General features: G+C 52.3%; 1 protein-coding gene across 3 annotated transcripts in view; it reads left to right on the forward strand.

Annotated features, from left to right (window-relative positions):
- SUFU (SUFU negative regulator of hedgehog signaling) overlaps positions 1-26,188 on the forward strand; it is a 112,785-nt gene extending 86,597 nt beyond the window's left edge. For 2 of the 3 annotated variants that reach the window (XM_049645641.1, XM_049645642.1), the window contains exons 9-12: positions 9,597-9,731; positions 11,562-11,700; positions 20,467-20,535; positions 22,957-26,188. In XM_049645641.1, coding sequence (XP_049501598.1) covers positions 9,597-9,731; positions 11,562-11,700; positions 20,467-20,535; positions 22,957-23,046 — 433 coding nt within the window. In that variant the 3' untranslated portion in view covers positions 23,047-26,188. The remainder of the gene's footprint in view (positions 1-9,596; positions 9,732-11,561; positions 11,701-20,466; positions 20,536-22,956) is intronic. The other variant, XM_049645643.1, reaches the window with a different exon arrangement.

The raw sequence follows: 26,188 nt of genomic DNA on the forward strand, positions 1-26,188 counted from the left end.
TCTGAGCCAAGTTTCTCAGTCTTCTGGGATCATGCCAGCGGCTTTTAAGGCTTTTTTTTTTTTTTTTTTTTTCATTTTTGCTTTTTTGCCTTAATTTCCTGAAGAATTAAGGTTTTTAGCATGAATTCTCTGGTTGTGACAGTCTCCACTGCACAACCCCCCAACACACACACGCGTGCACATATATTTCTCCCTACTTTTATGAGTGTCTCTGCTCCCATCTGTTTGCCTTTTGGACGGAGTGACTTTGCTGCCTCTGTTCCCATCTTGAATAGCTTATAACCTGGCCAGGGAGTCATCCTTTAGAGAAACTTGTGTTTTGTTTTGCTCACCCTATGAGGTCTGTGATGATTCACTAGGAGAAGAAAATATCCAGTTTGCATCTAGCGAATTGGGTGAAGGAAGGTGAGTTTCGGTCCGGGAAAACAGCTGGGCCACTGGGGCGCAGGGCTCACGTGCAGGGAGTTGTGGGTGACCCTGCTCAAAGGATCCATCACATCAGTGCAGCAGCCAGCCCGGAGCCTGAGTCTGTCACGTTGGCTTCCCTCACCACTCCCACGCTGGGGAAGTACGGTTGTTTTCACTGGAGAGAAAACCCAGAAAGAAACAGCCCTGCTCACAGGGCCCCAGCCAGGCTCCGCAGGGCTGATGGGAGGAAGGGCCCAGGCCTCTGTGATCCACGCATGTTGTGCTAAGTGCCTGCCTTTGTGTGCCTTTCTCAGAGACAAACATTTGAGAGGACAGAACAAGGGGCCCCACAGCAAATCCGGCCCAGGCCGATTGGTGTTTGAACTCCTTGCTCTGCTCCACCATCCCAGAGACATGGAGCCGTGGCCTCAGAGTTCATGGCCAGCGTGTTGAATCCTCAGTCTACACTGCATCCCCCTTCTTCAAGTTGCACAATCAGGAGTATTTTTATCGCCCATCTTTGATCCTCAGTGTCACCCAACACTTCAGCAGTGAGTCACTTCTCCAGGGAAGGGAAAAGGAAGGCTCGAAGGTGAGAGCTGGAGAGAGGAAATGACTCAGTGTCTCAGAAAACAGAAAGCTAGGCGTTCTGGTGAGAGTGGGCTCACTCAGGAAAGCAGGCATCCTCATCTCCCACTCAAGTTGGGGGGCTGGGCAAGGGGGCGGGGGTCCCTGGTGCCCAGAGGAGTTAATGGTTGCTGAAGGAATCCCTTCACCATCATGGCAATTTTGCTCACTCACTCTTCTTTAGTCACACCCTGCCCCGCTGTTCCATTGTCACGTCCTGCCCTTGGGGTATTCACGGTGAAAATACGGTTCTTTATCGTTTGGCTACTGGTGTTTACCAGGTGATACAGCCTTGGGCTTAGTAGTAGCTGTGGAGGTGAGCTAGTGCCTTTACCCCGACCCCACACCTATACCCTGTCCCAATCCTGCCCTGAAGGGGGACCTTCAGCTGGTTTTTTCTCTGGAAAGTTCAGAGCTTTCGTCAGCAGTCTGAAAGCAAAAGGAATAATCTCCCAGGCTAGAGGCGGAAGCCAGAGGTTGGGCTGGGCTCCGCATGCCAAACCCGCTTCACTATTGAATAGTTGCCAACTCTGATGCCCTGGTTCCCACTCCCGGGCATCTCCAAGGGGGAGGCCCCGAGTCGTGTGGCCAGTGCAGATGTCACCACTGTCACGGGACTGGGATTGTGGCTAAAGGGAGCCTCAGAGGTTCAGCTGCTCTCCTTTCCATGCCTGCTGCCATTGATAGAATATGACCAATAAGTACCCTTAGGCTTAAATGGAAAAGTTAAGACTTTTTGATCTGAAGAGACCTGGGTGGAGAGGAAATATGGATACAGTTCTGTCGGTCTGTAAAGTGTGGGTAGGGTGAACAGAGCATGTGCCATAAACTATACAGTCCTAGAAATCAGGAATCTCTCTTGACACTGGAAGCAGAGAGTGTTTTAGGATATGTAAAAAGTCACCTTATGTAGTGGGAAGCATAAATATAGAATGTGTTACATAGACAGGTGGTAAAGAAATAAATGGAAAGATTTAGATCAATTCCTGAATTACCGAGGTGTGCATCTAAGCTGTCCCATACACCACCCCTCACTGTTCCCACTACAGGAAGCATCCTGGGCTGGACAGGTTCTTGTGGCTGTGCAGGCAGTTTTTATCGAGCACTGCCGTGTGCCAGGCCCCGTGTTGTGGGCTGCTGTTGTCCCCGTTTGTACAAATTACAACACGGAGGCTTAGACAGATTTTATAACTTATCTAGGGTCAGTAAGCTGGGAATAATTGTCAGACCCAAGATTTGAACCTTGGGTTGTTTGAGCCAGGCCTCTTCACCACTTGGGTGCTGCCTTTAAAAGAGGATAAAGTGGAGGGGGTTCCTACCAATCATAGGAAAAAGTAACTGGAAAGTAGGCCTTGGAAGTTTATACACCACTGTACAGAGTAAAGCTGGTATCTTAGTTTGCCTCGAAACCCATGAGGGTAGCAGGTCAACGGGCACTGTTTGAGAAAAGCACACCAAAAACTACAGTGAACTCTGTTCACTATTCCAGCAGAATGAGTGAGGCATACAAGTGGGGTACAGGAAATGGGGTCCAGCATGGGAAAGAGGCAAGGGGAATCACCAGGGTGACGGTGAGGACAGCTGTGCAGCAAGAATGGAAGGCAGCCAGTTTGGAAGGACCTCTGGAGGAAGGTCTTTGAAAAGATAAAATTTAGGGGCACCTGGGTAGCTCAGTCAGCTGAGTGTCTGACTCTTGATTTTAGCTCAGGTAATGATACCAAGGGTCATGAGATTGAGCCCTGCATCGGGCTGAGCGTGGAGTCTGCTGAAGATTCTCTCTGTCTCCCTCTGTCCCTCCTCCCTGCTCGCTCACTCTCTCTCTCTCTCTCTCTCAAATAAAATTTAATAAAAGAGATAAAATTGATAAATACTTGATGTATATGAGTGTCTTGGGGAAATCTCTAGACCATTGGTAGTTTAGGATTTAATTAGTAATAAACACAGTAGAAAACCAAGATTGTTGTTAAAACCAAGGAAAATAGAAAACTGCACCAGAGAAGTATACTTTACTAAGAGTAGACATCATAGTTGTAACAGGCTCAGTTGTAAACAGCCTTGGTTTCATATAATAATGTAGACACTTGATACTGATCCAAACCAACTTACGATACAGTTCTCTTGGGAAGGTGGGAGGGCTGGAGTAGGGGACAGAAGAGAGCTAAAAGCTCATATTCCTTAGTAGGAAGTCAATAGGTAAAACCTGAGAGGGGAATATCGGGAAGTAGAAAGAAATAAAGTATATCAGAAATAACGAGGAAAACATCAAAAGAGTCAGCCTACAGAGAGGATTGTGGTTGTCTCCGAGGAGTGGGATGGGAAGACTGCTGCCTGTTGGAATGAACCTGCCAGGACTCTGTGACTCTTTAAACTTTAAAAAGAATCATAAATAAAAGTCCAAGAAGTGATATTGTAGGAGCTGTTCCAGCTCACCCCGTCCACCGAAAGGAAAGGATAACCTGTTCTCACTGAAAATCACAGAATTGGCACCAAGGCAGCCCTGGTCATGTAGAGGCACTTCAGCTGCCCCAGCACCGGGCTGAGAGCTGAAGGTTAGCAGCCGGTAACCGCCCAACAGGTCTCCTGAGAGCAGCTATCTTGGCATAAAGGGAACAGTGAGGGGCACTCGGCTGTGCACCTGATGCTGACCAGCAGTGGAGACGGATGGAGTGGAAGTGATAGGGCGCTGGAAGAGAGCATCTGGGCAGAGCGAGATCAGGAAGGAAAACCCTGTGCCCTGTCAGAGCAGTGCCAGGCCCGTCGTCCCCAGATAGAGGGTCGTCACAGCCTTTTAGGGGGTTTTGTTGGGTGTTAAGTAAAAGGGGGTTCCATGACTAAGGTTGGAAGATGGTGGCTTACATAAAATGAAACTGGCTGGTTTGCCCTCTGCAGTCCTCAGAGTCTTCAAAATGCCAGCATTTTAGGTCTCTAACCTGAGACCCAGTGTGTTGCATCCGGCTCTTGCCCCATCTGCTTTTCCAGGAGCTTCCCTGAAACTAAGATGCCATCAAATACCCTTTGGGAAGCCCTGCCTTGGCTTCTACGAAGTAGGTTGGGTTTTTTTTTTTTTTTTAAGAGTTCAGGGAAAAAAATAGATGTGTCCTTGGGCCTTGAAAGCCCAGAATGAAAGCCCACTCAAAGGGATGGGAAGTTCTTAAGAGAAATACTGTGGTTGTTATAGTTGGCGTCAGGAAGACCTGGGGATTTTGTCTCAGCCCATTATTCATTCACTGTGTGACCTTGGGCTAGTTATTTAAGTCTCTGAGTTTCAGTTTCTTCATCTGTAGAATGGGGAAAAGGATACCTCTTGACAGAGTTGCCATGAAAATGAAAGGAAGCAAAGTATATAAAGGGTCTTCGTGGGGACGTGGCACCACGGTCTGCACTCAGTAAAGGGCCCCTCTTATTAGCATTGTGACTAGTCCCCTGGAAACTAAAAGGAGGTGTAATACCTCCAGGGACCAGTACAGGTATGTAGAGAATCTTACTTAACTCAGATTTCTTGAAGAATTTGAACAAAATCTAGAAGGAGAAGTATGTTATACCAGCACAGACTATTAAGGAACAGGGTCAAAATAGGCTGAAACGCAAGAACTGAGTCTTGCAACACAGTGCTGTGACCAGCAAAAAGGACTTTATTTTCTGTACTTCTGTTTGGAGCAACAAGAAGAAAACCTAAGCCCCATCGTTTGGACACAGTAACACAGAGAGAAAGCAAGATTTACTCCAGTTCTGTTATGCTTCCATCTCAAGAAAAAAAAAATGGTTATCAGAGTAGAGTCACACAGGCATTGATGAGAATTGATGAGAAGATGGAAAGCCACGATTTCACACTGCCTGGTCCACATGCATTGTGCCCCAGAACACCAGGCGAATTGGCAGATGGGATTTATGAAGCTGGTGTCCCCAACCTTTGAGGGAATAAGAAAAAGGTGTTGGCAGACTGAAAGCACTCAAAAGTTTCAAAATGCAAAAAGCATCTTGCACTCTCCAAACTAGTGAGCTTAGTGTCAGCCATCAGGGAAAATTCTGGACTAGATTATAAGGCAAACAGGCTGTGAATACTCTTTAAGAGGCACAGTGAACCCTGAGAGTTGGCATGGATTCACGAAGAATCAGAATCAGGCCTGCTGGACCATCTTCATCTATTTTTAGAAATAGTTATGGGGAGGGCCAGGGCGGAGAGGGGGGCACCCAGCTGACTCAGTTGGAGAAGCTTGAGACTCTTGATCTCAGGGTCATGAGTTTGAGCCCTACATTGGATGTAGAGATTACTTAAATGAATAAACAAATAAAAACTTTTTTTTAAATTCCCCTTAAAAAAATAGTTACCTATTTCTACCTGATAGACAAAGGAAGTGCTATAGATATATAGGTGGGGTTTAGCAAGACATTTTCAGAATGTCTTCTGACATCATTGTTGGCACGACAGAGGAATGTCCACAGAGCATCCAGGAGGGTGAAGGACTTGGTGATGGGACGGTTGGGCAAATTTATAATTGGTTGGATGAGCCTACCCAGAGAGTAATGATGTCAGTCTGTCAGCCTGTCTGCCTGACCCTGTCCCGTTCACTGTTTAATCAAAGCCTGGGATGAGAACATTGATGGTGAGTTTATCAGTTTTGTCAGTGACTTGAAGTCAGGAGGGAATGGCAGTATGATGGATGCCAGAGTCAGGTTTCAGAAATACCTGGACTGCTTGAAACAGTAGCCAGATAATGCAGAGTCTGTCTCTCAGCTCCAACTAATCCACAGTACATACAAGATGGGGGAGAGGAGGTCCAAGCACAGACCATGGGAGAGAGCCTGAGGGAGATGTTGACAGAGGGTGTGCTGTAAAAGTTGGTAATATGACGAAGTTATAAAGAATAGACAATTTGATGACAGTTTTAATAGAAATAAAGTTTCCCAAACAAGAAAGCTCATAGTCCCTCTTTGATCTGCCCTGGTTAGACCACATGCTATACTTATTTCCACACACGACACTTCACTTCTGGACATGATGCTCTGGCTTTGACGTGCTAGAGTAAACGCAAGAGAAAGTGACGTGGATAGCTGGAAGATTTCAGAGCCATGTCTTAAGATTATAGTTGAAAGTCAGAGCCACAGATACTGGAAAAGAGAAACTGATGATGGCCTGTGGGAGCAGCTTCAGGGATTTGAAAGGCTATCATGGGAGGAGAGATTAAATTACTTCTGGGTAGTTTGAGGTCCAGCAGATGAGAATTGCAGGAAGACCATTGTGCTTTGTAGAAGGAAGACGGCCCTGCCGGTACCTCCCTTAGCAGAACAAAGGCCTCAAGGGTTTTTGTTGGCCTGTGGTCGGGCGCTCTCAGAGGACCAGCAGTTGACCAGGGCCCACTGTGTCTGCTCAGGGAGTCAGGAGCCCCTCCAACCCAATCTCAGAAGTCCCGTCTCCCAAGCTGAGGGCAAGGACCTTTGTTCAGAAGTAAAGACTGATTTGGCAGAGGCAGCTGGTAAAGGCAAATAAGTCCCTATTAAGCTATCAGCATTCTTGCAGGAAGAGCAGACAGACTTCTAGAGGCAGCCCCCTGATCCAGCCCAGATATATTTTGAGCCCCTGCTACATCTCAGGCACCGTTAGATGCTTCATGTTGGTCATCTTGTTCAGTCCCCATAACAAAAGCGTATTATTATTTATCCCCATCAAGAGGATACTGGCGCTTAGAGAGAGGGTTCATTATCTGCCTAAGGTCACAAGAGAGTCGAACCCAGCACTTACACGTTAGCCACTCTGCCACCTGAAGCAGTCCTTCACCCCCGGCCCCATATCCCTAGCAGTCCCCAGTGGGTGTAGGGCGTGCTTCCCTGGGAGCCCTTCTCCCTTCCAGCCCCCTGGAGCTCTGCCTTCTCTTCCACGGGGAGCTCAGGGCAAAAACAGCCCAGCTGAAAAATTAGGCCACGCTGGCGAGCACAGTACTTATTTTTTTATGACTAAGATTAAGCTGACAACCATGCAAAACATTGCAAACCTGTGTCGGCTGCAGATTTAATACCTCACCCAGCCACACAAATAATTCATGCTTCTGCATCGATGTCCAGAAAAAACAAATCAGCAAAAAGCTGGGCTCCTGCGTGTGTGTGTGCGCGTGTGCGTGTGTGTGTGTGTGTGTGTGTGTGTGTGTGTGTAGCAGCCGCGTTTCCATTGAAGCAGCATGCCGGAAATACCCAAGCCCCAGGATTGCAGATCTAGCATTTTGCAATTTTTTTTTTCTCTTAAAAGATTAAAGTACGTTTTCAAATGATTGAAGGTTGGTGGGAGGTGTAAATGTGGGCACTTGTCACATTAATTCTTCAGATGATTAAGTTCTTTTCCATTTCTTTAAAGCTGTTTGCAGTTGGGTTTGATGTCCTCGTTCCGGGTGAGTGTGTTGTAGCAGTTACCAAGGTGACTTTAGCTGACTTTCAACAATTTATTTTTCCCTCCAGCGTGAGATGTCTCTAGCCCTGTGTGCTGTTGATTCTTCTCTCTCAGCCCTCCACCCCCCACCCCTACCCCAGTTGCTGTTCATCAGCATTTTGCCCATGCCAGAGAGGCGGGGATCCTCTAGTGGGCCCCATAGGCTCAGAGGCCCCGCCTGGCAGCCAGGCTTCAGCTCCTTTTGGGCACACGGTGGTATGTCTCTGGGCCCGTTGTCAGAGATGGCACAGGGAAGCGATTGTAAGAATGACACCCTGCCTCTTCCCCTTAAACTCACTCTGACCTCAGGCTCGTCACCTCACCTCTCTGAGCCTCCATTTTCCTCATCTGTGAAAGAAGGGTTAACCATAGCCTATATAGGGGATGCTTGCTGTGAGGACTCAGGAGTGAGTCTCTGGCCTCCTCGCTCTGGGGCAGAATAGGGCTGCTGTCTTCTGAGTTCTGCTCTTGTCTGGGCCCTGAGGGCACCCACTGCGATGTGGTGTTTGGTGGTAAGGGAAGGAGATCTAGCAAGAGGTCCTAGGCTCCCACACTGGCCTGCCACAGACCATCTCTGTGGCCTTGGACTTGTTTCCAGCTCTCTTTTGTAAAGGAAAAAAGTAGATTAAACCGCCTCAGAGTTTCCTGCCAGTCTTGAACTTCCATGACCCGCTTGGCCGTACGTAGCATTTGTCTCCTTCACGGGTCTTGTGAAAGGGTTTGTCAAAAGAGAAGCTAGGGCAAAGGGCAGTTTCAGAATTCACTTTGGCAAACCAGAGGAAGGGACCACTTTGACAGAGCGGTTACATCTGGGGGTGGATCCACACAGCTGATAGGACTGGTCCCCGTTACCTCAAGGGCTTTCGTAAACCACTGCCTTGGCAGGACCCTGGCTGCCCCATGTCACCCTCTATCCTTTTGCCTGCTGACCTCACACCCTCCCTCTGGGGAGGTTCTCTGCCTGTCGGGGTGCCTCACTGGCCAAAGGCCCTAGCACCTCAGCGCCCCCAGCATGTGAGGAGGTTGGGCCTGCCCCTCACTGACTGTCTGACTGTGGAGCCTGGACATCCTGGATGGCTCCTGCCCCTTGAATGATAAATAACTAGAGCTTCTTACCCAGTGTTTTGATGGACACTTGGGGAATTGTTCTGCGATTCACAGCCCAAACTAGGATCCGGCCTTTTGAATAGGATCAGTGGGTAACCCTCATTTCCGGCTGAGGCAGATTTGAGAGGCTGTCAGTGGGGGCAGCTGAATTTGAAAGAACATATCTTAGATTGCAAAGGGACCCCGTGGCCCAGTTGTGGGCAAGCTGTTGGCGGGAAGCAGGACAGGAGGGAGTGTGAGGCAGCAGTGACAGCTCACTGTGGCCAAGGCCACAGGCAGGAGGAATCTAGTACAGGGCCCCTGGGGCCTCAAAACCCAGCAGGATGGTGGCCTGGTTCTGCTGCCCAGCCAGGCCCACTGGTCTGACTCCTAGGAATCTGGTTTCCACCCCCTCACTGAGGATTGTATCATTTCCTGGTTAGATGAAGGATGTGTATGTCACTGCAGCTCCTAGCCATTAGCAGGAGCGAGCATGCTGGGAGCCTGCTGAAAGTCATAGCCTTTTCAGGGTCGGCTGGAAGGAAGCTCTTGGAGCCGCACCTTCTGGTACTCTAGCACTCCAGCTTTGGAGAACTTGGGAACTGAGACTCCAGGGTGGGGAGAAAGGGCTCCCAGATGCTCCTGCTGCTATATAGGGAAGAACAAGCCACTGCGAGGTAAACTTTTATATAGTGTATTGGCCAAAGATGAGGCTTTGGAACCCAATCTAACTTCGACCAGCTTCCAGCTCCATGCTCCCTGGCAGTGGGAGCTGCACAAGTTACTTAACTTCTCTGATCTCCCAATTCCTTATCTGTAAAAGGGATATAACAATAGTACCCACCTCATGGGGATGTTGAGAGTAGTCAGTGAGAAGTGCTTTGCACAGCTGCTGGCATTTGGCCAGCACACGGTGAATGGTGGGTGTTGTTAACCACTATCATCAGTCACGGTCATTGTCATTATTCGGGAGCCCACCCTGAGAGACTCCCATCTTGCTCCTCCTTGTAGTATTTATTTACCTTGTGCTGAACCTGTCCCTGTGCTTGCTTTGCAGAAGCCGCAAAGACAGCCTGGAAAGCGACAGCTCCACGGCCATCATTCCCCATGAGCTGATCCGCACACGACAACTTGAGAGTGTGCATCTGAAATTCAACCAGGAGTCAGGGGCTCTCATTCCACTTTGCCTAAGGTGAGCCCCACAGCACACAGCTCATCCTCAAGGAGCCACCGGGCCCATGCGTGCCTTCTCCCACACACCTGGGTGGAGTCTGGGACCCAGGGAGGGAGGAGAGCCAGTCAGGCAGTTCCATCTTGGGCCTGTGGGGGGCCTGTGCACTCTGAACCAGCCTGTAGCCCACACTGTGTGGAAGAACACTCCTTTGTCCAGAGAGGTGTCCCTCCAGCCTTACTCTCTTCGGAAGGCTCAGTGGTCTCGGCGATCTCAGATGCCCCTGCCATCCCACAAGCCCAATGTCAGTAGCACTGGAATAGCAGGGCAGGGCTCTGGTGGGTCGGGCTCTATTTTCTTCTTCTTGTTGCTTTTCCCATGCATAGCGCTCAGTTCTCCAAACCCAGTGGCCAGCACAACAAACTCCTTGAGGGACCAAGAAGCCCAGCTGTGTCCTTTCTGCTGCTGTCCACAGTGCCAGAAAACCCAGCCCTGTGGCCAGCATTCAGCTCTCTGTTTGGGGATGCTGCACTGGGCTGACTCTGTTCAGCTGGCCTCTTGCATAGCCCTTGGGGTTTCCACCCTCACTTTTATAGCAGGGGAGGCGACCAGAATAACTCTGAACTCAGACAACATGACAAGGAAGAACGGGGTTACCCTGGTTTGGTCCCTCCCCACTGAGCCCAGAGCCTGAGAAAAGAGTTTGGATGCTAACCAACCTTGGCCAACCACCCTGGGCAGCAGGGCAAAGATAGCAAGTGGTCAGAATGAACAAGGGCTGGAAAGACCCCCCGCCCCCTGCCCCAGGACCCCAGCCATTTCCTCCCCAGCTCCCTCTCTGGCCCAAGCTCAAGATCTTTAGACTGGTAAAGGGTTAATCCAAGGCAGCCTGAGAAAGCCAAGGGCAGGCTTTGCTTCCTTTGCTGACTGGCATCTCTGGCTCACTAGTTGTCCCTGCCTGCCCTTCCCCCAGGTGTATTTCCAGACTGGGGATTAACAGGAGCTTCTTGTGGCTCCCTCAGAGTGACCCCATTTGGCTTCAGCTTTGATGATGATGATGATGGTGATGATTATGATTTATGATTTATTCGTTTGTTTTGAGGTATGCTTGTGGCCTTGGGGCTAGCCTTTTTTTTTTAAGTTTATTAATTTATTTTGAGAGCGAGCACGAGTGGGGGAGGGGCAGAGAGAGAGAGAGAGAGAGAGAGAGAGAGAGAGAAAGAAAATCCCAAGCAGGCTCTGCAGTGTCAGCACAGAGCCCGATGTGGAGCTCGAAGCCACACACAGCGAGATCTTGACATGAGCTGAAGTTGATGCTTCACTGACTGAGCCACACAGGTGCCCCGGGGCTAGCCATTTTGTTCTTGTGGGAGGTCCCAGGAGCAGGTGGCAGACACTGCCCTGAGCACAGGAGTTGTGCTGCGAAGGCACTATGCCATCCTCCCTGGGGCTTGGGAAGTTTGTTTAGGTACTGCTTCACCCCCACCTTCAAAGTAAAGGGGGACATGACCCTGCTCTTAGTTCTGGGCATGGCCTTGGCCATATTGCTAACTGCCTTCTCTAGTCTCAGTTTCCTCACCAGGACGTGAAGGAGCTGTACTCCACTGCCCCTGCAGGCCCTTTGAATGCTGATCTAGTGTCTCTGCTAGCTTTGAGCACTTCAGAAGAATGGCAGTAGAGAACTCGTGAGAGGTTTCTCTTGGACCGTGTTTGGTTACAGTCCCCTGTTGGCGGGCAGGTGGGCAGTCCGGAGGGCATTTGCCAGGCACCCTGTCCCAGGGAGCACAGCCCCCACAGTCCCTGAGCCTTGGCCAGGCCTGTTGCTCACTGTCTCTGTGTTCCTACCTCCAGGGGCAGGCTCCTGCATGGACGGCACTTTACGTATAAAAGTATCACAGGTGACATGGCCATCACATTTGTTTCCACGGGAGTGGAAGGTGCCTTCGCCACTGAGGAGCACCCTTACGCAGCCCATGGACCCTGGTTACAAGTGAGAGGCTCCTTTTCTTTCCCTACCTTATTTTTCCCCCTCCCTACCTTGTCTTCCGTGGGCTCTTCCCACACCTGCCTCCCCCTCCCCTCCCTTGGCAGCTGTTGTTGACTCCCTTCCAGAAGGGCTGGTTATGAGAAGCCATGTGGAGTGTGGATGCTGCTGCCTATCCCATCAGCTGTAGTACTTCCTGGCCTCTCCGCCATCCCCTGAGACACCAGGGATAACTCTCTAGGCCCTGGCCATTGGTTTGCCATGGAAATCTAGGTTTGAGAGGTACCAGACTTTCCGCACCCCGGGTAAACCAAAGCCCAGGAAACCAAGGGTGAAGCAGGATAAGATGGAGTCTGGACGCCACTTGCAGGTGTCTCTGTGGAAATGCCACCAGAACTCCTAGAGAATGGACGTGTGGACCTGGACTGGGGCTGGGTTGGGCAGGCCTCAGCAGACAGAGCCTCCCCACTCCCCTCATCTAATGGTTGTCCTGTTCCTCCTAATGGAAACCCAGCTTTTCTGCACAGAAACCTGCTGGCTTGTCCAGAACACTTTGTCCTTCCTTTGCTCTTCTGGCTGGAGCACAGCTTCAGAGCCACTGCCAAGTGGGGTGCTGGGACCTGAGAGCCACAGGCCTCCTTCCAGCCCCCACCCCTGTCCCAGGTCTATAACTGGTGCTTGGCTGGTCCAGCACACTCCCAGATGTATTAGGGGAACATTGTTTTTTTCTTTGTTTGTTGGGTGCGTGGGAGGAAGAAAACTCTACCTTACCTCTCTGAGGAGTATCAAGAAAGGGGATCTGACCGTAATTCAGAAATTGACTGTGCCTGTGCCCTGTTTATGGTGTATGGAAGGATGGTTATAGTAGCGGAGAAGAGAATTATGCTGGTTTTGTGGGGTTAACCCTGTCTGGGGGGGGGGGGGTCTGTGAAACATACTTAACTGTCGATGTGCGTGTGTGTGTGTGTGTGTGTGTGTGTGTGTGTGGTTGAGCTTGCCACTGAATTTCTCCTCCTTCAGGCCAGCCCTCCCCGCCGCCCCCCTGCACAAATACTAACCCTTAATTAAAACAAACAGCAAACAAAGAATACCAACCACACTCCTCAGACTAAGTGAGGAAGAAATGGAAGCTAGTGCTTTAGGAATATTGTGTTCCATAAATTATCTTGCCTTTTTCCACTGTTGTTATTACATTGTTTCATAACAAAATTACTTTGAACCATAAAGTTATAAATACATTTTAAAAGTCCCACTTGGTAACATTAGATTTCTGTCCATGTGGTGTTGGTAGTTACTGTAGCAAAAGCTCTGAAGTGTAACATTTGAAACTAGCCCAGCACAAGTGGAAAGGGCCTCCCCGCCCCCCACCGCCCCACCCCAGCTATGTCCCAGGAAGCCAGGCTGCCTCTTGCTGGTAAGGAAGGGGGAGGTGGGGACCCAGCAGAAGGGTTCACAGGTCATCATTCCCAGTAGATGACTGTGCTGACAGGTCTCAGAAGTATCCTCAGATGGCATTTGTGTGCATTGGAGGTTCAAGCACATTTTCTTGGGAAAGTAGGGACCAGGGTCTCCCCAAACTCAAGAAGAAATTACCCCCAGTACGTTTTACATCTTCAACTCTGAACCTGTCCTTAGAGTCTTGCCATCCCCCTTAGAAAGTCTTCTCACCCTGAGGAGGGGTTGGTCATCATCTCCATTCTCATCAGCCTAGGAGCCCCAGCCCCCAGAGGACTCAGCAGATGTCACGATGCCCCTCAGGGCCCCCAGAGTTCTGAATCCAACCGCTTATCCACGGGCTACTGGCGTTGTACTCCCAGCCCCACTCCCCTCACCCTGGGGCAGCCCCCTCAAGGGAGCTGAAGCACTGGGCACGGCCCCTCCCATGCACTGTTGCCCAGGGAACCGGAGCGGTGGGAACCAGCCGCTGGCCTCGGCATGTTTCAATAAAGTTGCTGTGCTGGGGAGCTGCTTAATCAAAGGCCTGTGTTATGGGCTCATTAGTGTGGTCCAGCACGGGCCAGCTCACAGGGGAGCTCCTAGGAAGGCTGGCTGGGGCCCCATTCCCCAAGCCTGCACCCTCACTCACCAAGGGGATTCTCAGGCCTAAGGAGCCCTGGGAAACCCTCTGCCCGTACCCCCCACTCTCCGTCCGCCAGTCCTCAGCCATGGAGCCAACACCCAAACAGCTCTCCTCCCTGCCCTCAAAGCAGTCAGCACTTTCTGCATCTGACTGCCAGTTCGCCTTCCCCTTTAGGGTCTTGCCACTGTGGTCACAGGCAGCTGCCTAGCTTGTGGGAACCTGGGCTTGTAATTACTTGTGGGCCTCTGGGGCTCCCTCTGGGGTTGGTTGTCTCCCCAGGAGTCTGCAGGACCTCTTGGAGGCCTGGGATTAGGCTCATTACCGAAGAGGGGCCTCTCCACTGGACCAAGAAGGGCCCCAAGCCCCTCTGGAGGGAGTTCCCCAACACAGAGAGGACAGCCCCCCGCTGCAGGCATCTCTTGCGCGTGCTCCCAGGATCTGGGGTGTCTCGTTGGCCTCTGTGTGCCAGGCCTGTTAGGGACAGAGGAGCAGGAAGGAGCTGAATGCGGCAGGCCCAAGAACGTGAAGAGCTCTAGACTTCTGTTTTCTTGGCTGCTGCTTGAACTCTCCCTGTTGATCCCAGCTGAATGGGGAGGGGCTGGGATGACTTTCTTACATCAGCCTCAACAGCCTTGGAAGCCCTGCTCCCAGCCTTGGCACCTTGTTCTGGCTACCAGCCCGGGCCTGTTATCTCTTGGGGAAAAGGCATGGCAAAGACACCCCACATGGGGGAAGAGTGACAAAGGAGAGGCTGAGAGGAAAAGGCAGAAGGTGAGGGAATCTGGGCCCTCACTGGAGTGTGCAGAGTGGCCCCACACAGGCCTCCACACCCACCTTCTCCTGGGCCTGCACCTACCCTCTATGCTCCTCCCCTTCCCCCACTCTCCAGCCGCAGGAAAGTCAAGGCTCCAGCCCAGAGAAAGGCAGGGCCGTCTGCAACCCCAGGGTGAGCTCAGTGGACACTCCCTGCTTCCTGGAGGAGCTGGAGAGTCAGGAATCCTGCACCAATTCCATAGGCTTCTCAGTTTCCGGAGGTCAACACCTTGACTCCATCTGCCCTACCATCTGCTGTTTTCATCCTCGTGGAGATTGTAAAGCCTGTCAGCCAGCTCCAGAGCTTTTCAGGAGGGTCTCCAGGCCCTGGGGGAGGCATGCCAGCATCCTCTCTTGCACACCTTCCCCCAGCATTCCACATCCCGGTAGCTTTAACAAGCCTCTCTCCCTTGAGGCTGTCAACATTGGGTTGTTAGTCTTCTGAGCAGGAGCCCAGCCCAGAACTGAGTCGTTCGTCTATCCCCAGCCAGGGTTGATCTGAAGGGGGGAGAAGTCAGCCCCAGAGGTCACATGGAGGTCATATCACCAAATATGAGAATATTTTTTTAGGCCCTGCAATGCTTTCTCAGCTGTGTGGTGTCTGATAGCTCACCCAAGTGGAGCCCCCATTCCCAGCCGTTCCCTGCCAGCCCTGATGGGAGGCTCCGGCCTCAGGATACGATGCCCAGCTGCTGTTCTGAGTGGGCTCACCGCTCCAGGCCAAGTTTGGGAATCACTACTGGGCTCTCGTCCTAGCCCAGTGGCTGACTCACCACTGTCCTCTGGACAAGCCCCCGCCTTCTGTCCTCATCCACCCATTTGGACATTGTGTGGAAGACACTTGGCAGTCCCTGGCCCAGGCCCTGGGCAGCTCCTCTCCGGTGCCTCTACTGTTTCTCCTTCTTCTGGTAAACCCGGCCACAACTTGTTCTCCCTGGAGACGTTTGCCGTCCTGGGGACCTCACTGTCCCAGGGTACACCCATCAGGGTTTAAATCCTAGCACTGTGCCTGGGGAGTACAGCACCCTCCCTTTAGGAGAAGACTGTGATGGCCCACTCTGCCCTCACAAGCCGGCAACCAGAGCAGGAGGGCTCTGAGCCTGCTCCTGGCCACCAAAGCCAACTTCTCACCACCCACTGAGAACAGGAAATGAGTGTGTGCCACACACACCTCTGCCCCCAAGCCTGGGGGGTCTCCAGGCTGTTTTCCGGCTTTCGTCTGGCCTGTTGGAGTCTGGGGAGGGGGGTGGACACAGACCGGACTGCTTCCTCGTCCTGCCTCCTCCTCGGCCATTGTGGGTGCCAGAGCAGCTCCTTGGCAGGCCTTACCCTGTAAACAACACATTTCCGCCTCCGAGAGAAGGAAAGAGAGGGAAGAAGAAAGCCAAACTTGTTGGGAAGCAAGAACAACGTGTCAACACGAAGAGCAAACAGGGCCCCGGACAAAGTGTGGATTGTCGTATCAAGGGGAAGGAGTGGGCATTGTCAACGCTGTTTGCAGACTCAGAAATAGCACCAACCACAGACGTTTGAATCAGATCTGCAGCAGCTGGGCTCCTGTCTGCGGCACAGCAGGGCCTGCCCAGGGCAGGCCCCATGAAAGATCACTTTTTGGGTTCCTTCTGGACCTTGCTGGGGCTTGGGGAATTGGGAGATTATTGACACCCCTCCCTCATCACCAGCCAGCCAGGTTGTCCTAAGGCACCTGGTGTGAGCACGTGGAGTAAGCTGCCATCTGGATCCCAAGCCCCCTTTCTGACCAACAGTGGGGGTTGGTAGTGGGGAGCAGGGAGCCACTGCTCCCCTCACATCTTGGCCAAATAGAAGGTGTTGAAGCTGCAGCCACCACCTCACCCCTGTTGGTTAAGCCTGTGCCCAAGCCCCCTTCCCCTGTGAGCCTGGGTATTTCCCACCCATGATCCCCTGGGGTGTCTCAAAAGTGCAGATGCCTTGGCCTTGCCAGGATATTCCAATACTGAAGGTCTGGATGGCATCTTCATATTTTCAGAAGCTTGCCAGGGGAGTTTGCTGTTCAGATTGGTTGGTGGGAGCTTTCTCCTCTCACCAGAGAGCCTCCTGCCTCCAAGGGCTGGTTATACAGAAACCTAAGCATTTTATGCCCAGCTCATGGGGACTGCACGTGTTACTGAGTGCTGTTGTTATTTTCAGTATTATTACTGTTATTTCTACTGCTCTTTTCTGGGTTAGAGTAAATGTTCCCTTATGTATGCATTCACTAAGCTGGCCTGGAAATTTGCCTTGCTGTTCCCACTTGGAAACCATCTTTGGACATGGTTTGCCTTCCTTTCCAGTTGGCCAACTCAATTTTTGAGCAGCTGGGTGTCTATGGTACTCAGCCGTCTTGAGCTAATCAGGGTTGTTCTTCTCGAGGAGATACAGGTCTGGCTGGGGTTAGGATGGCTGGTTTTCCAGGCCATCGGTAGAAGCCAAAGTCACCTTTACCTCCCCTTTCAGAGGAGAGAGAGAAGAGTTAGCTGTGAGTAAACAAGGCTTCTAGAATTGAGGTATTTTCTCCAGACAGGAAAAAGAGTATCCTCTACCACCATGAGGTCAGATCACTGTTCTAAAGTCCAGGAGCCTTGTCTCCTCTCGACACCGGCTCGTCTGCAAAATGGGGGCGATAGTTACCGCCTTTGCGGGACTGCCAGGAGGGTTCCGTGAAACAATACCAGTCAAGCGCTTAGCCCAGTGCCCCGCACATGGAGGAGGCACCACTGCTTCTGCCACTGGTGGTGTTATCATTGCCACTGTCATCATAACCATCCTGTTTTCATTTGTGGCAGAGCCAGGCAGCTCCACAGGGACCCAGTGAGCTTCAAGAGCCCCAAGCGTAGCATCGCAGGCTTTTCCCACAGTTGCATCACAACGGCGAGTCTGTTGCTCATGAGAGCGCCCAGGAGCTGCTCCGTCACAGTTGTCTATCTCCAGTGTCCTGTGGATAAGATCTGTTACCATTCTCAGCTCCAGGTCTGAAATATACAAAGAACAGGGCCTGCTTGTTCAATCCAAGCTTCTAAGGTTTAACTCCCAAAGGAAATTAAATTAGCTGCCTGCAGCTATGACAGTCTGTCGTGTTTCTTTGCAGGGAATGTCACCCTTAATATCATGCAGATCTTATGTATAATTTTCTCTGTTTAATTCTTTTAAAATAATGTGAAGTTTCCAGCAGGAACCAGCAAAGCACCAAAAGTGAAAATTGAGGAGTAACTAGGGTTTGTCCCCTTTTCTGGTCTTGCCATCCCTTCCGCCAGCCGGGTATAAAATGAGTCCACACACAGAGGGTACCCGCTTGGTGGTTGTTCTGCTAAAAGCCACCATAGCGTACCCTCTCTCCCCCACCTATTCCAGACCTTTGTCACAGGAACTGGCTTAGGACGGAACTCCACGTTAGTGGGGTTGCCTTTCCCTTTGTCGAAAAATGGCTCTTTGGTGTCTCACTGGGTGGTCCAGTCCCGGTGAACCCTCCCCTCCACCTCAGCCCAGCACTATAGTCCCAGACCTATTTACCTTTCTGGCAGAAAGTCCCTCCCTCCAGATTATTTGTGGCTTAGAAATCAGCCCGGCCTGGCCCAGACTGGAGCCATTGTAATGTAATTGGGTTTTAGGTATGCTCGTGTTTGTGCTAGCATTTGCAGAGATGGCAGCAAGCCCCGGAAATGCCAAAACCATGAATGTGACTTTTGTACTCCTCCCGCAGACTGGCGATAACTGGTAGGGAAACTCTGGACTTTGAGAGGGGGGGACCCTGGGATAATGGAGGGGCATGGGCCCTGGCAGTGGGAAGACTGACGTGTGATTAGGAAAGAGTCCCTGGAGTCTGGGAGTGCTCAAGGTGCACTTGGAAGAAGAATGTGGGTGGGAGGGCCCCACCCCCACCCCAAGTGGGCATTTCTCTCCACTGATTTTGCCTGTTTAAATCTGGTCTCTGCCCTCACCTGAGGCCTGAGCTCCTCAAACAGAAGAAAAAAAAAAAAAAAAATTCGGTGAGATGGGAGCCAATGGTCAGAGCCGGTTTGCTGCTGACTGTGGGCTTGCAGCCTGGGAGGATGTCCTTTGGCTCCCTGTCAACCAGGAGAGGGTGCATGTCCAGGTAGAGTGTAGACTGCTTTCATGCCTATGTCTCTGGGGCTCCGCCCAGGGCCAGGCCTAGCAGAGGCACCCAGGGAATGCTGTGGGATTGAACAGATTGATGGGCAGATGAGTGGAAGAATGAATAAATGTGTAAATGTTGTGGGGGGAAGACCAGTACTTCAGGGATGACTTTAGAGTCCAGACACGACTGGGATATGGTCTTAGCTCAGCCATGCACAAGCCACGTGACATTGGGCAAATTACATAACCTGTCTGTGCCTCAGTTTCCTCATCTGCGAGGAGACTGAAGGGGATAAGATACACTGAGCAGTTAACACAGTGCTTGGTCCAGAGGTGGTTTGCTCGCTCGGGGTCATTTTCTCATTCCTCGCTCCCACCTCCAGGCCATCAACTTCCTTCCTCTGGAGCCCTCCGTCCTCTGTGGTCCCCAGCAACCCTGCTTGCTGCTCTCCCACACTGCTCTGCCATTTTACTTCATCTCACAAGCTGACTGTGTTCCAAATATTGAAACTTCTCTTCTTCCCAGAGTGGACAACTCCCAGGGGAAACCTGAAGGGTATTTTCTCAAGTTCTCAATCCCCATCCTTCTAAAGGGGCTTCCCTCAGAAGAGTCACTCACCTTGGTCTTCACCCCATTGTCCTTCTTCCTCTGTGCCTCACCCAAGGTGTTCAGAGTTTGCTGGAGGAGGCAGAACAGAGGCAGGTGGAGCCACAGCCTGGAGGGTAGGGAAGGGTCAGGTGTGGAGACCAGGAGGCTCCTGGACCAGCACAGGAAGGAAAAGGGTGGAAGAGAGAGTCAGGTTGGGAAGAGGAAAGACATCCTCAGCCTGGGCCCATTGTGGTGCAGGCCTGGTGTGAGCTTGGCCTAGCTCTGCAGAGCCAGCCTGAGCCAGTTGGGGAAATGGCCCACCAGCTTGAAGAAGGCCTGTGAGGGTAGTGGTTGTGCCAGCTGAGTAGTGGGGCCAGGCTGTCCTGAACATCAAAGCATGAAGTGACAAGGCATCAGACTAGAGCAGTGAAGTGGGACAGCTGGGAGGTGACTTGGAGGAGAGGTTTCTCGAAGGAAGCTTTGGAGAGCTCAGTGGCTGAGTGAGCCCAGCAGGGCAGGGGTTTGGGAGCTTCCAGCTTGAGATGTGGATACTGCGGAGGGAAACAGGTTGAGAGCCCCTTTCCCATCTGTAAAATGAGAGAGATTGGTGCATAATCTGCAAATTCTCCGGCTCACACATTCTTGGATGTACCTTCTGGGGCATTTCTAGATTCCAGGCGAGGCTTGTATTCCAAATCCAAACAGATTTCTTTTGTCCTACCAAGTGGGGGGTAAAGAGGAACATGTGAGCCCAGTTGGGCACGGAGGATGGTTGGCAATCTCCGTTCCCCAGCCATCAGCTTTTCTGTTTCCCCTCTGCTGCACTACCTCGTGCAGGGGGCCCGAACTGCCAAACAGGCTCTTTTCCTGCCCTTTCCTTTGTCCCTTCTGGGGACCGGCAGTACCATTCTCCCACGTACCTGCACCTTGCTTCCCCGTTGTCCTGTGACAGCCCTCTTTCACTGTCCTCGTCCCTCTGATATGGCAGGCTGGTGGGAGTTGGGGGGAAATGACAGTCAGGGATAGGCTTCCAGCACTTCCCTCTGTCCCTAGAACAGATCCACCACGGGCTCATATCTCCTCCGTGGCCAGAAGAAAGATCCACAGCTTGGCAGTTGGCAAAAAGACCATATATTAAGAAATAATAATAAAAGCCTGTCTTGTGCCTTCTTCCCAGATTCTGTTGACTGAAGAGTTTGTAGAGAAAATGTTGGAGGACTTAGAAGATTTGACTTCTCCAGAGGAAGTAAGCCTGTTTGATTCTCTCTAACAGCGGCTTCCAGTCTCCAGGAGCCTGTGTGTGTCTTTCCGTCTGTCTGTCTCCAAGGTGTGGGGATAGGCTGGAAAGGAGACCCTGGAGATGTTAAACAGCTTTATTTCTGTCTTCCCACCACCCCCTGCCCCACCCCAGCTGCCATAAGGACACCCAGCAAATTGTCCAAATAGGTGGCTCTGAGAACCTCATTGAAGAGGCAGCCAGGGCCTTTGGGCTAGTGGTTCTCCTCAGCCCCTGCTGTTCCCTGGCAGGTTCTGAACAGAAAGCCCACGCCTGCTGCCAGAGAACATTCCACTGGGGAGTTCTGGTGGGCAGTAAGGGACTCCTGCTCTCGCCTCAGGCCACCCAGGAGCCAGCCTCCTTCCTTCTCCAGCCATGAGCTCTCCCTTCTTGGTCTGCCTCTTCCAGCAGGAGGAGCTGGCAGGCCAGGTGGGGGCTTGTGCCTTCCCTGGCTACTCATCTGGGGTACATGAATGGAGCCCATAATCCCCTTTGTTTTTCTTCCTTGTTCCTGGCATCCTCATTTGCAGGGACTTACCTCATCCTGGAAAGTCCCGTCCCCTCCCCCGGCCTCCTACTAAGCTGCACCCCAGTGGGATCTGAGCCTTCCTGGCCTCAATGCCCCATAGGTTAGTGGAACATTAGCAACCTAGCCAGGCCTCTGGAGGGCCCTCCTCTGCCTATGCGAGAGACAGACAGATGCTTCTATTGGCCTTTCTGCCGGGAAGTGTGTTTGGGGGAGAACTCCTTCACCTCCCAGCAGCCAGGCTTTCAAGCCAGAGGGAGGCCATACAGGGGCTAGATTTCAGCCAGGGCTGGAGTTTACAGCTGCCAGGGCTCCCAGGGCCGTATCAGCCAGGACATGGTGGCCTCTGATGTCCACCAGGTGGAGGAGAGAACACAGGGTGAGACTGTCCTATCCAGGTCTCCAGGTGGACAGGAACTCCTCAGAACCTGAGGTCACCTCTGCCCTCTGGGATGTGGCTTGATAAATTAACTCATTTATACATTCCAAAGTCACCAAGCACCCAGTCTGTGCCAGCCAATCAACCCCCACAAGTCATCGGTCCCTGAGGCCTGGCTCCTATTCACTCAGACCAGAGCCAGCTGCCCAGAAGTGCTTCCGGAGAGGCCGTGTCGCACTAGGATGGCACCGTGCCAGACTGCTGCTTTGAGCTTGGGTGTTGAAGGGGTAGGAGGGGGACAGTCCAGGCAGGAGGGACAGGAGCCAGGGGGAGCTTAGGAAAGTAGGTCACTAAAAATGACTTTTTTTTTTTTTTTTTTTTTTTTTGCTTCTCTGTCCAGAGGCTGTCCCCACATCCTGCCCCACTCTCCACTCACTTTGGTCCTGGCTTGGACAAGTCCCCCATCAGAGGAAGGGAGAGGGGGCCAGCCAGGAAGTATTAGGCCCGTCCACTTCCAGCCCCAGCTCTAGGCAGGCTGAGGGCCCTGTTCTTCCCACCTTTCCAGGCTGGGCTGACTTCTCACCTAGCCCTGGGACAGTAGGAGACATAAACAGCAGACCCAGTTTCCAAGTCAGTGAGCATCTAGTGAGCACCAGCTGTGTACCAGACCACATGCAAGGTCCTGGAGAGGGAATAAGATGTATCAGCCTCTTTCCCCTACCCTAAACAGAAGCCGGAGAAACAAAAGTGTAAGCAAATCCGTGATTCCTGGGCTGGGGTAGGAAGAACTTGGACTCTCTTTGGCTTCCGCTGGCACCATGCTCAGGCTGGTAACCCTGGGTAACAGATGAGCTTGAATCAAGGAGAGCAGGATGGGGATGCACCAGGCCCAAGAAATCACCTCCAGCCACCCTTGTCCTGCTCCCCTGCTCCCACTGAGGCCAAGCCAGGGCCTCCTTCCCTTTGGACCCTTTGGCCAAGGGCACAGAGGGCAGGTTCCAGGGTCCTTCTGCACTAGCCTCTGGAAGAGAAGCCATGGCAGGGACAGGACCACAAAGTTCCAGACCTCAAGCCACTTCCCTGTATCATCTGCACCCTCCCCCTGCCCCCCATCCCCCCAGCCCCAGGGCCTCAGGGAGCAGATTCCTTACATGCTTGTGGCCGGAGGCAGAACCAAGGAAGTGAGCTGGAGGGAGGTCAGCACAGTCAAGAAAGAGTTAGAAAACATGCCTCCTCCAACCCCAGTTAATTATTGGCAGGGCAAGGGGAAAGAAGGGGTCACCGAACTCCAGCAGCTTGACCCCAGCCACCCACCTGGGAATAGCATTTGCAGTTGAAGCCAGGCAACCAGTGGCCTCTCTTGCCCCCAGCACCTGGGGGACAGAGCATGGGTGAGGGCCCTGGCCTCTCTTTAGGCAGCCTGGAAAGAAGGCAGTAAGTTCTGCTAACTGTGTGCACTCTGGCTCTGTGCTTGCTCCCTCCACAGTTCAAACTTCCCAAAGAGTACAGCTGGCCTGAAAAGAAGCTGAAAGTCTCCATTCTGCCCGACGTGGTGTTCGATAGTCCACTGCACTAGCCTGGGCTGGGCCCTGCAGGGGCCAAGGGAGAGCCCAGCTGCTCCCCGGTGACTTCCAGTATAACAACTGCGTAAAAGAGATTCCCACAAATAAAAGGACAAGTGTGAGGATGACTGCGCAGCCACCGCACCCCCGCCTCACCTGCAGCTCAGGGGCCTCACCCCCCAGCCAGCCAAGCCCCCTGGGCTGGGAGCCGGCAAATGCAAACCTTCCCCTCCAGCTGCTGCCACAGGCTGTGGTTTGAGATTTGACTCTGGACCTTCGATGTGCCCTTAGGTGGAGACAGGCCTCATCCTCACCTATCCCCTGCCACGCAGTCCAGCACGAGGGAGTGGAGTGGCCGCGTGTGTGTCCTGCCCAGTTCTGCTCTGGGAAGCCTTTGGTAGGCAAGCTCCTCTGGCCACGGAACAGCTCCTCCGGCCGTGTTTGCTTTTCTTCCTCCTTATTTTATTTTGTAGAAACCGGATGGTATTTTATTGGTCTTCAAAGATGTCCAGAAGCCGTGTATATAATGTTTTTTAAACAGAACTTTATTCCCAGATGAACTTTCTCATTCTCTAGGACAGGGGCCTAGGGCCGTCTCGCCCTCCCTGAGCCACCACCAGAGAAGGTGCCGGTGTCCGCCTGCCAGCCCAGGGCCCAGAGGAGCCAGCTTCACAGAGAGGCTTTTCTTCCCAGCTGGGCCTGGTGGAGCCTGGGGCAGGGGGAGAGCTGACTTCCGCCCCCATGCAGCCTTCAGCCGAGTTTCGCTGGGGCCAGGAGGACGTGCTGCTTGTTCTCAAGTGGACTAGGCCCCTGGCAGAGTTCAAGGACCACCAGGGTCTCAGAGACTTGGTAGCCCCGGCCCCATCTTCCGGGCCTTGTCCACCCAGCCAGGCTCGCCTGAGAGGGTGAGGCCCAGCACTGTGTAGACCATCCCCACCTGCCCCTCAGGGCCTAGGTCTCCAGCTCTTTGACCAGTCCGGTCCCATTTCCTCATCCCCTGGGCCTCCCAGCCTCCAGGCTGCAGGACTCTGGCATATTAAAAATGGAAAAAATCAACTTCTCAACATGTCCTTCACTTTGATTTTGCAAACACTGCACTCTGCCGCCCTCCTCCTCCCTGCATCCATTCTTTTCTCGTCTTTCCTTCCCCATTTCCTTCCCTGGGTCTCTTTCCCTGCATCCTGGCCTCTCATTGTCTCTTGCCCCCCTACTGCAGAACTCATGGTCTTCCTCCCAGAAACAGACCAATCTCTGGCCCGTGGGTTTAGGGTTCCTCTTGGGTTATCTCCCACTTCTGACCTGGAATCAACAAGCCCCTTTCGTGCCCTCTTACCTCTGACTCTAGGGACTGCTATTTCAAGATCACCCCTCAGGCCTTTCCAAAGCAAACTCCTTTTGTCTTGTCGGGGACCTAATAGGACCACGCACTGCCCCATCTGCACTGCCATACACACGTGGGCACCACCATAGTGCTATAGGAGGCCCATGGGGGGCAGGACCCCTCTGATGAGAGATTCAGCCAAAGAGCTGCCTCTAGGGGTCATGAGGGCAGTGGCCAGGCCCTCCAGGGAGCAAGATCTGGACCTCCAAGGGACCACTGGGGCCTGGCTGCTTCTCTGCACATACCCTCAGGGCTACTCAGTTAACTCCATCAGACTCAGAGCTTCAAGGTAGATCAGCCTGGAGTAGGGGGAAAGATAGGCTCCAGGCCTCCACCAATGAAGAGGAAGCTCCTTTGGACCTGATGTTGGCAGTAGCTGTGCCTTCTGCTCCAAGGACTTTTCCAAAAGGACATTTTTTCTGGCCTTCGCGCACCATAGAATCACTGCCTTTGAAGCTCTTGTCATCTGATGTTTCATGGCCAGAGAGGTGCCCTTAGCTTGTCTCCTTTCCTTGCCACCCTGACCTTGCCTCTCCACAAATGCTTTCCTTCTGGGGACCTGCCTCTTCCTGTCTGGTTTGGCTGATGGGGAGGAGGGTATTTTCTGGGCTAAGCTTTGTCATCAGTATGGGAGGCAGGCGGGAAGCAGGTGAGCTCTGAGACAATGAGCCTGAAGCCTGTGGCCCCTTCCTGCCCCGTGATGTCAGGAACCTCCAAGGTCCGGCTGAGGCCAGGTGTCCATCTCCTTTCCCTACAGTGCATTGGCTCTGGTGGAGTAGCAGAGCATACACCATCTCTGACCTGGCCTTCCAGAGGTTTCTCTGGGAGGGGGACTCTCTACTGAGCTTCTGGCTGGGGAGAAGGGACCCTCACTGAGGACCAAGTGAGGCCGACCGTGTAGCATGCCCAGCATAGCACCTGGCATATGGTGGGTACTCATTAAATGCCTCTTTCCCTCCCTGCAGCTCTTTGGGAGCCCTGACATAGTGAGTTGGGGAGGTAAGAAGCCTCCCTCCCCAAATCTGCACCTTTCAGAGGCTTCCTTGTGGCTTGCCCAGTCCCTCCCTCCAGGTCCCTGTGGCTAAAGCTTCTGAGAGGAAGGGGCTCCCCCATGCAGTTGGACTTCCACGTACATATGATACACTCTGGAACTTCTCAGGTCCAGTGTGAGCTACAAGAGGACCACAGACCCAGCTGTCATTCTGACTGGTAGAGCGGCTCATGCAAGGTCTCAGGTCTGGCCAGGGAGCTGGGTGCCTCTTCCTGCCCTTCTCTTCCTCTTCCAAAGGCAAGCCTTCAGGGCAGGAACCAGGAAGCCTTGGGGAGAGTCTAAAGGGCTAGAGCATTTTAAAAAATAAACACAGGGTCTTGGGACTGGGTTTTGAGATTGAGTTGAGAGCAGGGAAAAAACCCTGAAGGTTGGTGCCCCTATGGGGCAGACCAGTAGAGAACTCCCTTGACTGTATTTTTTTATCTGGTGGTCTTTCCTCTCTGGCTTCCAGGTCCTCTATGCCAGGGGAGGTACCTGGGTCCCTGTTACAAGACAGGAGCCCTGTAGGGAGAGCCCTCCTTTTGTATAAGTACCTGAATGCTGCAGTGAGCAGACTTTTGTAAAATTTTATATTAGTTTCTAATGTCAATTGTGACTCGGTTCCTGGGGGCTGCAGCCAGCTTGGGACTTTTGTAAGAATTTTTGGGTGACTCACTTAGATGTCGTTTCCTTCTTGCTCCCTCTTCCTCTGTGTAATCTAAGTGCATTAAACATATTTGCAGAA

The sequence above is a fragment of the Panthera uncia genome, chromosome D2 (assembly GCF_023721935.1).
Source record: "Panthera uncia isolate 11264 chromosome D2, Puncia_PCG_1.0, whole genome shotgun sequence".
NCBI lineage: Eukaryota > Metazoa > Chordata > Mammalia > Carnivora > Felidae > Panthera > Panthera uncia.